This window comes from Colossoma macropomum, unplaced genomic scaffold (genome assembly GCF_904425465.1).
Source record: "Colossoma macropomum unplaced genomic scaffold, Colossoma_macropomum, whole genome shotgun sequence".
Taxonomy (NCBI): domain Eukaryota; kingdom Metazoa; phylum Chordata; class Actinopteri; order Characiformes; family Serrasalmidae; genus Colossoma; species Colossoma macropomum.
Window position 1 is genome coordinate 30452857 of NW_023494801.1, and position 13206 is coordinate 30466062.

The window sequence follows — 13206 nt, forward strand, 5'->3', positions numbered from 1 at the left end:
ACTTATGGTTCCGTAACATTGGAGCTGCAACCCATAATCGATTGTTTTTAAAGTTTTTTTTAAAACCATTTAAAACGTATTTACACATATATAATATGTATATAATATAATGTTTTATATGTCATGCGCATTTAGAAGTAAAGAAGATTATATTTAGTCACATTCATATTTAGTGCTATCAGTGGGAGGATGTGACGTAATGGTTTCTCCATAGTGGCTGTGCAGCCGAAGTAAAGGTAAGTATTTACCTGCTGCAAACAGCTGTGAAGTATTTAATGATATGCTCGGTTTTTATTGTTGTATAACAAGCAAACGATTGTATGTTGCTGTTGTCTTTGTGTGGTGGTGATAAAGAAGCTGTAAATGTTTTGAACTCTGCGTTAGCATTAGCGAGTTTGGCTAAGCTTAAACCCAACTTTGTCCTGGCTGGTCTCTCGCGGCTCAGCTGTACTTGGTGCAGAGCTGTGTCCAGCTTGTACCTCTGATTCTGAGACAGCAGCCCCTAAAACAGGCTGAACACTTGACGTTTAAGTTAGTAAGCTTCATGCATTAAACTACATCAGACCACGTTACATTTCTTGCTTCATGTGATATGAAGATTCTTTTTAATTGCATGAAATGGACTGTGTATTATATTTCAACATGAGGAACCACCTGGTCTGTGGTTAGTGCAAAATTGTGAACCTCTACAGCTTTTACTTCTCAGCCTGCTATAGAGGGGTATTCACACAACAGGCTGAATACCACCTGCCTTCCTCAAGAAAACCACTGTTTCTCAAAGTCAGTCCCATGCATAATTAAATGGTTAGGATGTGAACAAGTCATTCAGACTTACAGACTTGGAATTCTATAAAGTGGTGGTGATAGGAACCAGGCATTGCAATGTCTACAACCCAAAAATAACCATTTAGTAACTATCTAAAACCACCTGTGAACCTACATGTGTCTTCTAAATTGTTATATGTGATGTTGATAATGGTAAATCAAAAAGGAAGGGACTGATTTGCCCAAGAACACTTTGCATGTACCTCTCTGCTATGGATGTATTAAAAAATGAGGGAGCTTTCAGGGGCATTGAACACTTCAGACGTCTGGTTCCTAACACCACCACTGTGAACAATTTTTACTCTGTAAGTTACTCTAGAACAGAAATATTTCACATCAAACCACTTTGAATGACCACTGTGAAAATCTACTTCTCTTTAACCCGTTTTAAGTTTACTACAGCTGCTCTAAGAGTTCCAATAAGCACACAGTACAAAACAAAATATACCCATAATGCATTTTGATAAGGCACATTGGAAAACTGTGAAAACTGCAGTTGTCATTATTATTTAATCCTCACTGTTTATGTAATTCACACTGTTGCTCACTGTTATTGGTTGACAGTTTTCTTCATTTGCTTATTTAAATGAAGTTTAAAAATTATCAACATCATTAGGCTCTCACTGTCTGCTTCAGTCCACTGCTGCTCCCATAATCCCACTGTAGTCTCATAACCTCAGCAAACAGATGGCCTTATCCCAATAACAAAATCTTGCAAATTTGACTATAAAGTTGTGTGATTTACAATTAATGACATGTATGAAACTTGCGACGAAGTGCATGTATGAGTCCAGTACAGCATGAATGCTAAGAAGGAGGAGAAGGCTGTTCAGTTTGATTATTCTTCAAAAGAACCTAGTAACACTCAGATTAATAACTGATCATCACATTGATTCTACTCAGGCTTTAGCAGAGCTCAGTAATATTGAGAATTATAACTGACTCTTTACATTGATTTATCAGTCTTCTCAGGCTTTAGCAGAAACTTTAGTGTTTGTAAAGAAGCTGATTTTTTTTTACTTCTTTGTCAGATTTTTTAAACTAGTTAATAAAGAAGAATTGATGTGACATATATATATATATATATATATATATATATATATATATATATATATATATATATATATACACACATATCTGTATTCTGAACACTGCTTTAACAAAATGTAACTTGGATTGAAAACAAATACATACACATTCAAAATCTTAAAGTATTAACTATAATCCTTTTTTATGATCTGGTGCTGCTTAATGGGGATTGATAGTGTGGACTCTGTTGTGTTTGTGGGCCAGCCATGGATGGGCTGTACAGCCACAGTGCGTATCTGCTGCAGGAGCTGCAGGAGCAGCGGATTCAGGGCCTGCTGTGTGACTGCATGCTGGTAGTGAAAGGTGTCTGTTTCAAAGCTCACAAAAACGTCCTCGCCGCTTTCAGCTCCTATTTCAGGTGAGTGAAACGACTTTGTACAGTTTTCCTTTTACCCAAATGTAGTCAGTTAGCCAAGACTTGTTTGGTGTTTGACATTCGCTTCTTTAGTTTTGCATTATAAGGCTAATGTAGCTAACAAGTAATGGGAGCTTATTTCAACCAATTAACATTGTTAACTGCCTGACTAAATCATTACACTTGCCTCAAACTACAGAGTTGTTAAGTAATCTCAAATAGACTTGCTTATGTGCTTTCTGGCACTGTGTGACAGACTGTTATCTATGTAGACTAACCCAAGTATGTTGTAAAGCTAAAAGAGTACCAACAGCAGTCTTGAAGCCTAATTTTGGCTGTACTTTTGTCCTTTTTAAAGATAACAGTGTCATACAGTGATGTACCGGTTTGAGGCAAGTGTGCATTGATTTAGGCAATTTAGGCACTGCTAATGGGTAATTATCCTTGCTTATAAAGGACTAGGTCCTTTATAAAATTAGATATATTTAGTTGTTGAGGCTTCTGTGCAGTTTTTTTTAAAGCTTCATCAGATTCAGTTTGATTGTTTGATTGGTGTGTTTTTATTGTGCCTCTTTAGGTCTCTGTTCCAGAACTCTCCCGCGCTAAAGAATGACGTGTATCACCTGGCCATCCAGGACGTGGGTGGGATTGGACAGATTCTGGACTACATGTACACGTCCCACCTGGAACTGAACCAGGACAACGCACACACGCTGCTGCATATTGCACAGTGTTTACAGGTATATCACGAAAACACCCACTGCTGTAATCACTGCCAGAGATGCTCCCAAACAAAGCTGGATTTCCAGCAGTGCAACATTTTGTTTGCTTAACCTCACTGGCCCTGATCTGTTTTATCCAGTAGTATTTGGACACCTATGACTGATTCATGATACTTCATGACAATTTTACTCATATACGTCAGTCAGAGCTCAGAAACTAATGAGCAGAACTAATGTTTTAATGTTTCCTTTCATTTCCTTGCATTCCAAAGCCCAACTTATCATTCCTAAACTGGTAAAATGAAAAATAAGCTAATTCTGTTCTGTATAATGGACAGTGGGTGTAGAAACAAAAGGGTGTACTTAATGAAGTAGCTGATCACTGTAATTAATTAGAAGGGCTGGAATTCTTTTAGAGTTGTTTGTATTGATGAGGACATGTTCACACTCACACAGACAATCAAATTTTACTCTTCATGAACTAGTAAATTTCTCAAACAAATAGCAATGAGATTTTCCTGAGGTTATTATGACCAAATAAGTCCAAATGCAATGTCTTAACAGAGCAAATTCCCCATTTAAAAATGTACAGACATGCTTCCTGGCTAAATAGTTTCATGACACGTGATACAAAGTCATGCGAGTATACAGTAAAATGCAGAGGACGCTGTCTCCTTACAGGTTTGATTATTAAATAAATCGGTAACACTTTATAATAAGGGTACATGAACTGGCAGTAATTAAGGCATTTACTAATGAATAACTAATCAGAAAGTAATGAGTCATTAATCAGGAACAAATTAATAAGTCATATATTAACAACCACAAGACTAAATTACTAACGCATGTACTAATGAATGAAGATGAAGGTAATAAAGGCTTTATTCAGTGCCTGAATTTATTAGGAATTCATGTGTTAATTAATGTTGTCACAAGATGCCCGAGACACAGTGCTCTGGAATATTATGCCTATCAAAGTCAACTGTTTTTTTTTTTTTTATAGCTCCATCCTCTCATCATCTTGTCCTTCTTCATCATGTTGTGTAAGCAGCCCTTGTATTTGCCTGTTTCTATCTGTCAGGTCTCGAGTTTATTGTTTTTGATTTCTTATGTTACCTCGTCTGTTTCTACCCACCTAGTGACTGTTTAGTAAAATTAAAAGCTTACACTGACATTGTTTTGCAACTAGTCCTCATTTGTGACAGTTGCCATAGTTTTAATTCATCTTTCATGTTAATAATATGACATGTTTTAACTCCTGTATTGAGACACAGTGCCTCATGAGGGAATAGTTTAGCCTACAGTTACCACTGAACTCAGAAATGAGTTAATTATTGGAGTGTCTTTCTCCTGGGGTCATAAGAATCCTTAATTGTATGCACATTTTTGTGCTTTCCCAGATCTAGTACACCTGATTGAATTCAACTACTAATTTACAAGCTCCGGTTGTGCTGGTTGAGATGTGTCAGAGTGAGAAAATACAAAACTACGCAGTGTCAATTCTCAATTCACTATAAAGAAAGCAGTGATTACTGATAACTCATGATGAATTCATAATGTTTGTGCCCCTAAAGTAAAGTGATGAACCAGTCACACTTTATACTCATTAAATACTGATTCTTCATGATGAATTCATGTTTGTGCCCCTAAAAGTGATGAGCGAATCACAATTTATTACTGATTATATACTAATTCTTCATGACGAGTTCATGAGCTAATAAAATAGCAGGGGTTAATAATTTTACTTACCAAAATGACAGTCATTCTTTTGCCCTCTCAAGAAGTGATGAAGGATAAGTAGCTACAGTATGGCTCATATGAAAACATGACATTGACGAAATTCACAGGAATGAAAAAGCATATTTTATTATCATCTTATGACTTCTACACAATACACAGAGCTAGAGCACGTGACTATGTCACTGTAACACGGAAAATGAAGAGAAACCAATACATACTGGTTCTGTAGTTCTACAAACATCTGTAAAACGGACAGAACTGCTAGCTAATTAAAGTCACAAAGATGTTCATACTGCAGCGGTGTTTCCAAATAACTCACACAAGTTGAAGATCTTTACTGAAAAGCTCAGAACGGAGTACAAAAGAAAGGGGAGAATATGGCGCTAGGTTAGCGCTCGGCAGTTAGCGTGCCCTCTCGCTGTCTCGGCTCAGTCTGTTTACTACTAGGCCCTGTGAAGCACTGCCACCGCACACATAGCCCTTCACAATAAGAGTCCCTGTCAAAGGAGGAATAACAAATGAACCAAGCAGCATGAAATTAACACGTGATTTTAACCAGACAGAATAGACGTGCCTGACGCCACATATTACTACTACAATCACACGACGCTCGTGAGAAACACAAAAACCTTACTATTAAATCCAAAAAGGTTTATTGCAAATAACTAAGCACCAAACCAAATATTTAAGCTACTTTATAACGAATTTAGAAATAATAGTTCCTGCAAATCCGTTCTGTTCCACCACAGACAACAGCTGCATGTTTTACAAATAAGTCTAAAAAGAGGTGAGGCATGAACATACATACTAGCACTCACAACACTCAGACAACAATACCACATGTAAATATAATATCTGCAATGTAAATTACGTATATAATAAAGTATGCATATGCATAACTCACCTTTAAAAGTAAGAAAAATGCAAAATATTGCAAAAAGGCAAAAAGAGAAATATTGAAATTTCTTTTTATTATTTCAATTATTTTCATTCGCTGCTCTTAAACATTGTACTGGAGATATTCACTCAAGTCTCTATGGCCGCTTGACATATAGCATTTAATGCAATTACTGCCATTTACTGGCGAAGAAAAATAGCAGTAATTTCCAGCTGCAGAACAGTTGAAGTGTTACACTGCAAAATGCTGTGTTTCCATTAATAAAACATTTAGATATAGCAAATTTTTAAAAAGAATAATAGATGTATAATGGGAAACACATTTTCATTTTCTGAAGGTGGTATTTCTCAGAATAACTGTGGCATATATTAAGATAATTCACAGTTTTAATTAAATCAAATGCCTATTTTCAGTAAATAAACTAGTTTACTGTTTATTAAACATACAACAGTTTATGTTTCTGTTGTAACAGTATGACATTGCAGTATGGCATAGGTAATCATAAATTGCATGAATAGAATGAAACTAACAGAGCTTCTGGCAGTTCGCCAATGTGTACTAACATTCTTTTTGTATGCTTAATTAACACATGAATTCCTAATAAATTCAGGCACTGAATAAAGCCTTTATTACCTTCATCCTCATTCATTAGTACATGCCTTAGTAATTTAGTCTTGTGGTTGTTAATATGACTTATTCATTTGTTCCTGATTAATGACTCATTACTTTCTGATTAGTTATTAATTAGTAAATGCCTTAATTACTGCCAGTTCATGTACCCTTATTATAAAGTGTTACCAATAAATCTATAGAATTTATATTATATCATATATATACTGCATATATCTTGTATCTCATTTTAAGCAGAGAATATTTAGGAGTTTGGAGCTAAATAATTAACAAGTGGGCTACACAGAACAACAAAATAAATGTTAACTAGTAACAGATATTTTAAATAAACCTATTTGTTCAGTAAGTAAGATTTGCGTTTCTGTTCCTCAGACTGGGTCCTGAACTCCATACGGTTCATAGTGTTTATCTTTGTTTGATAAGCTCAAATCAGGCAATATCGTCTGTGGTTTTAATGCAGTTACTTTGCACGACAAAATGGGAATACAAAGCTATGGGGGCACAATAGCCTATTCCAGTTCAGGGTGCATTGCCCTCCTCCATTCCTGGCACCAGGCCTGTCCTAAAGATTTGTATTATTTGTTATTCTCTATCTCTGCTTGCAGGTGTCCAACATCCTGAGCATGTGCAATGCATACCTCAAGCCAAGTGCTGCATCGAGTGACCCACCTCTCTCTCTCCCTACATTGCTGTCCCATGAGCAAGACTGTGTTTTGGGGAGCCCTTTGCCCCCTGAGCCTGACCACCACTGTCCCACCTCTGACCCCCACAAGCACCCACTTCTCCCAAATCCAGATGCTGATCCCATCCAATACAAACGGCCCCAGCCAGCCCCACCCCCTGGCACCTCAGGCACACCTAATAACATGGTAGCGCTACCAGAGAGGCAGCCTCTGCATGGTTATAAGCTGAGAAACTTTTACAGTAAGCAGTATTTCAAACAGAGCGCTGCCCAGAGCCTGAGCCAGACACACTGCCCTCTAGTGGTGGAGGAGCAGTATAACATCAATCAGACCCTGCAGAATACGCCCATAAATGTAGCCAATCACAATCTGCAGAACACTCTTACAAATGTAGTCAGTCAGAATCTGCAGAATACTGCCACAAATGTGGCCAATCAGAATCTGCAGAATACATCTGCAAATGCAGCCAATCAGACCCTACAGAATGTGCCCACAAATGTGCCCAGTCAAACCATGCAGAATACAAGTCCAGCCAACCAGTCATTGCCAGCTATATCCTCTTCAGCAGCCAATCAGTTGCTGCCACCCGGGCCTTCAGATGCTGGAAGCACAGCTCTATCTCACCCAGCCGAGCCAATGACGTCACAGACCCCAACATTTTGTGTCAACTCTACTGTGCCCACTTCCTCCTCTTGTCCTGAGGTCCTGAACCCACTGCCCTTGGCACCTACTGACCCCGGCACCCATTTACCCCCTACAGGTGGTGAAAAAAGCCCCCCAGCCCCACGGGCCCTGCGACCTAAAAAGGCTGTGTACCTGAAGAAGTTTAACTACCTTCGCTCTCACCATGTTCTAGATGAGGATGCAGAGCTGAACAAGGTGACTGACAGCTGCAATGCAGAGACAGTCCAGCAGGTGGAGACACAAAGTCAGCCAGCCCATGTCAGCTCAGATATGCCCCTGGATGATGGGGTTTCTGAGTCAGCGGAAGCACCTGAGCCCAGTTTGGCTCCCCAGCCACCCAGCCCCCCCACACCCCAGCCTGAACACTCCCGTTCGAAAAGCCAGAAAGATGGGTCAGGGGTCACCACCAGTAGTAATAAGTACTGTTGTGAAGTGTGTGGGAAAACCTTCAAACACCCCAGCAACCTGGAGCTGCACAAACGCTCACACACTGGTAAACCACACATTCTCACATTGGCTCTTATTCGTCAAAGTTGCATAGAGCGCTGATTTGGCTGCCTCTAATGACGTACAAACTCTGCGTCAGATTCATGAAACTTCCGTACCATGTGGAAACAAGCGGAGATTTGAGTGCAAATGATAAGTTACTGTCAGTGCGTGAAATCAAGCGCCAGCCTCTCAGTACCTCATTTACATTAAGCATGTCCGAATTCATGCAGATATCTCGGTAGAGAGCCAGTAAAATCACAGCATTCAGCGGCTCTTAAGCCAGCAGCTGTGCTTGTAGGCACTGCTCCCTCTGCTGACCATACTTTATAGATTTAAAATTACGACAATTGGAAAAAATAAAATGTGAAAAAACAATGTATTTAAGACAGTCGAATGATGTGATTGTGTAGTGTAATAATTTTCCTAAATGCAGATATTTAAATGCTGTGTTATTGCACTGTATGAGATGCTTCTGCAGTAGCTGTGTTGTATATTGTTTGTTTTGGGTGGTGTCAGTAATATTAAACCAAAGTACACTGTAATATGTCTTTAAATGGAACATGGAATAGTTGCAGCATTCGTTTATTTCAGTGTGTGTGTGTATATATATATATATATATACATACATATATATATACACACACAACATTGCTGTTCAGACAAACAGGGGTCTGCCACACATCTCTATCACACAAATGGTCTTGCACAAAACTTTTGTCCAAATTTTAATAGTTGTTTTGTGTTTGTCAACAGGTGAGAAACCATTTCAGTGTAATGTCTGTGGGAAAAGCTTCTCTCAGGTGTGGAAAGATTTCCATCAGTTTGAGGTATTTTTATTCCACAAGTAGTGGTAACTGCATAATCTCATTGTGTGTATTTGTTTGTGCAGGCAGGAAACCTACAGACACATCTCCGCCGACATTCAGGAGAGAAGCCCTACATCTGTGAGCTCTGTGGGAAAAGGTAACAGTGTTTGAGTGTTTGTATGTTAGAGCATGAAATACATATATACTGTAGCCTAAATCATACTTTTAATAAGCAAAGGCCTTTAGGTAGAAGAGTTATTGTTAATACATGAAAAAATTATAGGTGGAATGAATGATAAACTGTGAGGTTTTGTACATTTTTATAGTTCACAGTAAGTCATACTGCATCCTAAAACAGTTTGTGTGTTAACAAATACCTGGATGCAGTTTGAGTGGTTGGGAGAGGTTTCGGGAATGCATTTAAGGAAAAAAAAGATTTGGGTGACTATTGGCTTATAGTGTTTTGTTAGCAGGGTTAGCTCATAGCTCCAGTGCTAAACTAGAAAAGCAAATTTTAGACACCACACATGCTGACCAACTACATCTGGGCCGACAAATATTTTATGCGAAGCCTGGGAAAAGCTGTTCAGGCCAACATTACAACTGATTATTGCAGTCTTCTTGAAGCAAATGGTGAGATAAATTGTGTTTGTTCCCAGTTTTGCAGCATCAGGTGATGTTCAGCGTCACATCATCATACACTCAGGAGCTCGACCTCACCTGTGTGACATCTGTGGACGAGGTCAGCACCCTAAATATATATGGATAAACTTGCTTACAAGCAATACTACTCTGTTGAAAAAATCATTTGTAATAGGAATGTCTGTATTGAGTGATACAGTAAATGAAGTACTGTTGGAGTAACATGGGGATTAGCAAAGTACTGCTCATTAAAATCTGGTTTCACTTTATTTGGATTGTACATTATAGCCCTGTATAGATACGTCCATGTCTGGATGTGATATTCTCAACTGTTAGAGTTAAGAGTTTGGATCAGATTTGGTAAGGGGTTTGTGTTTTGGGTTGATGTTACGGTTAGGGTTAGGGTAGGGCCAGGTTTAGGATTAGGAAAGAATTGTGTAGATTTGTGAAATATTCGTTTGAATGTAAATTAAGCACCTACACACCATATAAAGTTTATTTTCCAATGTCTTACCAAACATCCTGTGTGTCTTTATGCTGGTTGTTTGTGTGTTGTGTTCAGGCTTCAGTAATTTCAGTAATCTGAAGGAGCATAAGAAGACTCACAGTTCGGATAAAGAGTTCATCTGCGAGCAGTGCGGCAAATCCTTCAACATGCAGAGAAAACTTCTTAAACATACCATGAGACACACTGGGGAAAAACCGTATTGCTGCCAGACATGCGGTGGGCCTTTCTCTCTTTCTCTCTCTCTCTCTGATTACACAAATTTGAACTAGACCTAATTATTTTATTGTTTTAATGTCAATTAACTGGAGTTAACTAGATTTCCTCAAGGAAATACAGTGCTTGCAAGGCTATTAGTATTATAATAATGTAATGTTTCTGTGTAATGAGTCACAGAATTCAAATGTATAAAGAAAGGAGGAAAAGGAAAGAAGCAAGAAAAAGAAAAAAGGAAAAAATAAGGAAAGAATGAATGAAGAAAGTTAAAGAAAGAAAGAAAGAACAAAGGAAAGAATGAATAAAAGAAAGAACTGGGGAAAAGCATGAAAACTGAAGTCTTTGGGAAAGTAATTAACTGAAATATTTTAAAAAGTATAAAAGTTATGATCATAACTGAATGAAAAGTAGACAGCACACATCCCACTGAAATTATCTACGAAACTGTGGTTGAATGAAGTCAAGCAGTTCAGCCAGTTGAGCTGTATTAATCGCGTTAGGAAAAGGAAAAGCATAATAGGGATAAAAATACAGTGCTCCTCTTGCAGGCACTGTAATTAAAAGAGAAGTGAGGTGGTTGAAAAGCCATTAAAAGGCTGAAAGAGAGAGCAGTATGCAGTAGAAGACACTTTACACAACCTCAACTAATCAGCTTTAAGGGCATTATGACATCATCAGCTATAGCAATTGGAATTGATAGTATTCCGTTGATGTCACAATCACGCCGCCACCATTTTGGTTGGCAAGTTCATTCAGCAGTGCTGTGGCTGTTTCTAATGAGTTAACAAAGCCATAACCATCCAGCAAAGGCAGTAAAACATGTTTTAAACCTTTTAAAAAAATTTAAGGCACGTTAACCAGTGTATTTGAGGGTACTGACTTGATTTTATGTGATCTGTGGTTGTAGTGATGACAAACAAAAGCTATAATTTAAACGGCTGAGATTTCCCACAGCATTATTATTTTCACATTCCAAACACCATACTAGCACACTAAATAGTATGCAAAAGTAGCGCATGTACCAGTAGAAGTGCACTCCTTTGGGTAGTAGGTGAAGCACAGAAGTGTGTGGTTTGAGCCGCAGCGTTAAACGCTGCTGAACGCATCTTACTGGCTGACATAGCACTGTTGTGTCGCACATTAACTGCTCAGTAACAGTTAAACATCTCCAAGCAAAGGTTTGAGGTATTTGTTGATTAAGGATTCTAAAGCGTCTGCATGTCTTTATATCTTTTTAGTGGTCATTGCAGTCTGTTTTGCTTGGTTTATATCCACTTGCAGGGTCGTAAATACAGTAACAGTGATGAGATGAGCTCTATCAGAGCCACAGCTTTCTGGCCAAAATGGCGATGTGGTCTTTTTAATGACGTAATCAAATACTGTTCCACTGTTCAAATCTATTGGAAAATGTTATCAAAATGTACTGCATTATACAATTAAGAATTTAGTTTGCTATGTGGCATGTTTAAATATTCAGAGCAAGCCAGCTGACCTTGATTTTGGATCAAGATGGCAAGAGATCTAAATGACTTTAATAGTTCATTGTTGGAACATTAGCTTCAGTCACAAAGACTGCTCAAGTGACCACTCTTTTGGACCATTTGAGATGAGCTTGGGCACAGAGAACTCAGTGGTATATTCAATTTTGTTTAAAGATCTGAAACAAGTGTGGCATATGCAAAAACAGAAGAAATCAGCAAATATTTTTTCATGCCCTTGTACATGAGCAGGGATGGTAGATGGGGTCACTAAGTAAGTGTTATTGTACTTCACCTTGTAAACACTAACGATCTAATTTTACCTTCTGCACCTTTAAAAGGGACAGACTCTCTCTCTGTCTAACTGATGTGTTTGTGTGTGTTCATAGGTAAGTGTTTTGCCGGGTCGGGCGATCTCCAGCGCCATGTGCGTTCACACACAGGTGAGCGTCCATATGTGTGTGACACGTGCGGAAAAGGATTCACACGCACAGCAGTGCTGCGCCGACACCGAACCCACTGCAAGCCTGCAGCCAATTCAGATGCTAACACGCTCACACAGTCTCAAGAAGCAGATACTAATACGCTCACTCAGCCGCATGGAGGTGACTCTCACACACTTGTCCAGCCGCACGGAGGTGACTCTAACATCCAGCCGCATGGAGGCACTAATGCATTCACACAGCCACACAATGGAGACGCTAACACACTTACACAGCCACTCATGGAGCCGCACACCACAGATGCTAACAGGCTAACACAGCCACACACTGCAGATGCTAGCAAAGTCACAGCCACACAAACAAATATTCCTCAGCCATCCAATCGGAATAAGACTCAGCTACGCCCCCTTCCCCACACTGTCTCAACACTGCCCCCTTCAGGAACCTGCCGACCTGCCGTGCCCCTCTCTGATCCTGCATCCAGCACTCCTTTCCACTCACACTCCTCGCTCTCGGAGCTGCGCTCTGCTGTTCCACACCATCTCCTAGCTCCGCCCCCTCTCACTAAGCCCCTCCCAACACCCCAGAAGGCTCCTCCTCCTGTAAAACCTACCCTCCACCCTGACCCTTCCTTCGGTTCTTCCGGTGAGGAGAACAGAACTCACGCCCTTTCTGTCTCCACGCTCCGACCCCATCTGCTGGCTCCAGAGGCACAGTGCAGCCCCCCGCTGGCCAACCGTAGCAACAGCAGCAACAGTACGGCCAGCTCTCAGATACACAGCACCCCATACAGGAGCTCTGAGGGCTTCTGCTCTAGCGGTGCTCTTTGGGGACTGGCCATGAAAACTCTCCAGAGTGATGGCGACATGGATCAATGAAAGATTGAGTTTACTTTGCCAAAGACACTTTCGCAGTAGTCCCACAGGGCCCATAGCAACCCCACAGCAACCACCTGGCATGCCATAGCAATGGCCAAGCAACACCTCAGCAACGACCTTCGA

General features: G+C 39.6%; 1 protein-coding gene across 1 annotated transcript; it reads left to right on the forward strand.

Moving 5' to 3' along the window:
• The first annotated feature begins 195 nt into the window (after positions 1-195).
• Positions 196-13083, forward strand: zbtb49 (zinc finger and BTB domain containing 49). The gene is made up of 9 exons (XM_036589452.1): positions 196-236; positions 2119-2272; positions 2847-3009; positions 6865-8119; positions 8869-8915; positions 9005-9078; positions 9581-9663; positions 10126-10287; positions 12152-13083. Exons 2-9 carry the CDS (start codon positions 2121-2123, stop codon positions 13081-13083), a joined length of 2868 nt encoding a protein of 955 aa, XP_036445345.1. The 5' UTR covers positions 196-236; positions 2119-2120.
• The last annotated feature ends 123 nt before the right edge of the window (positions 13084-13206 follow it).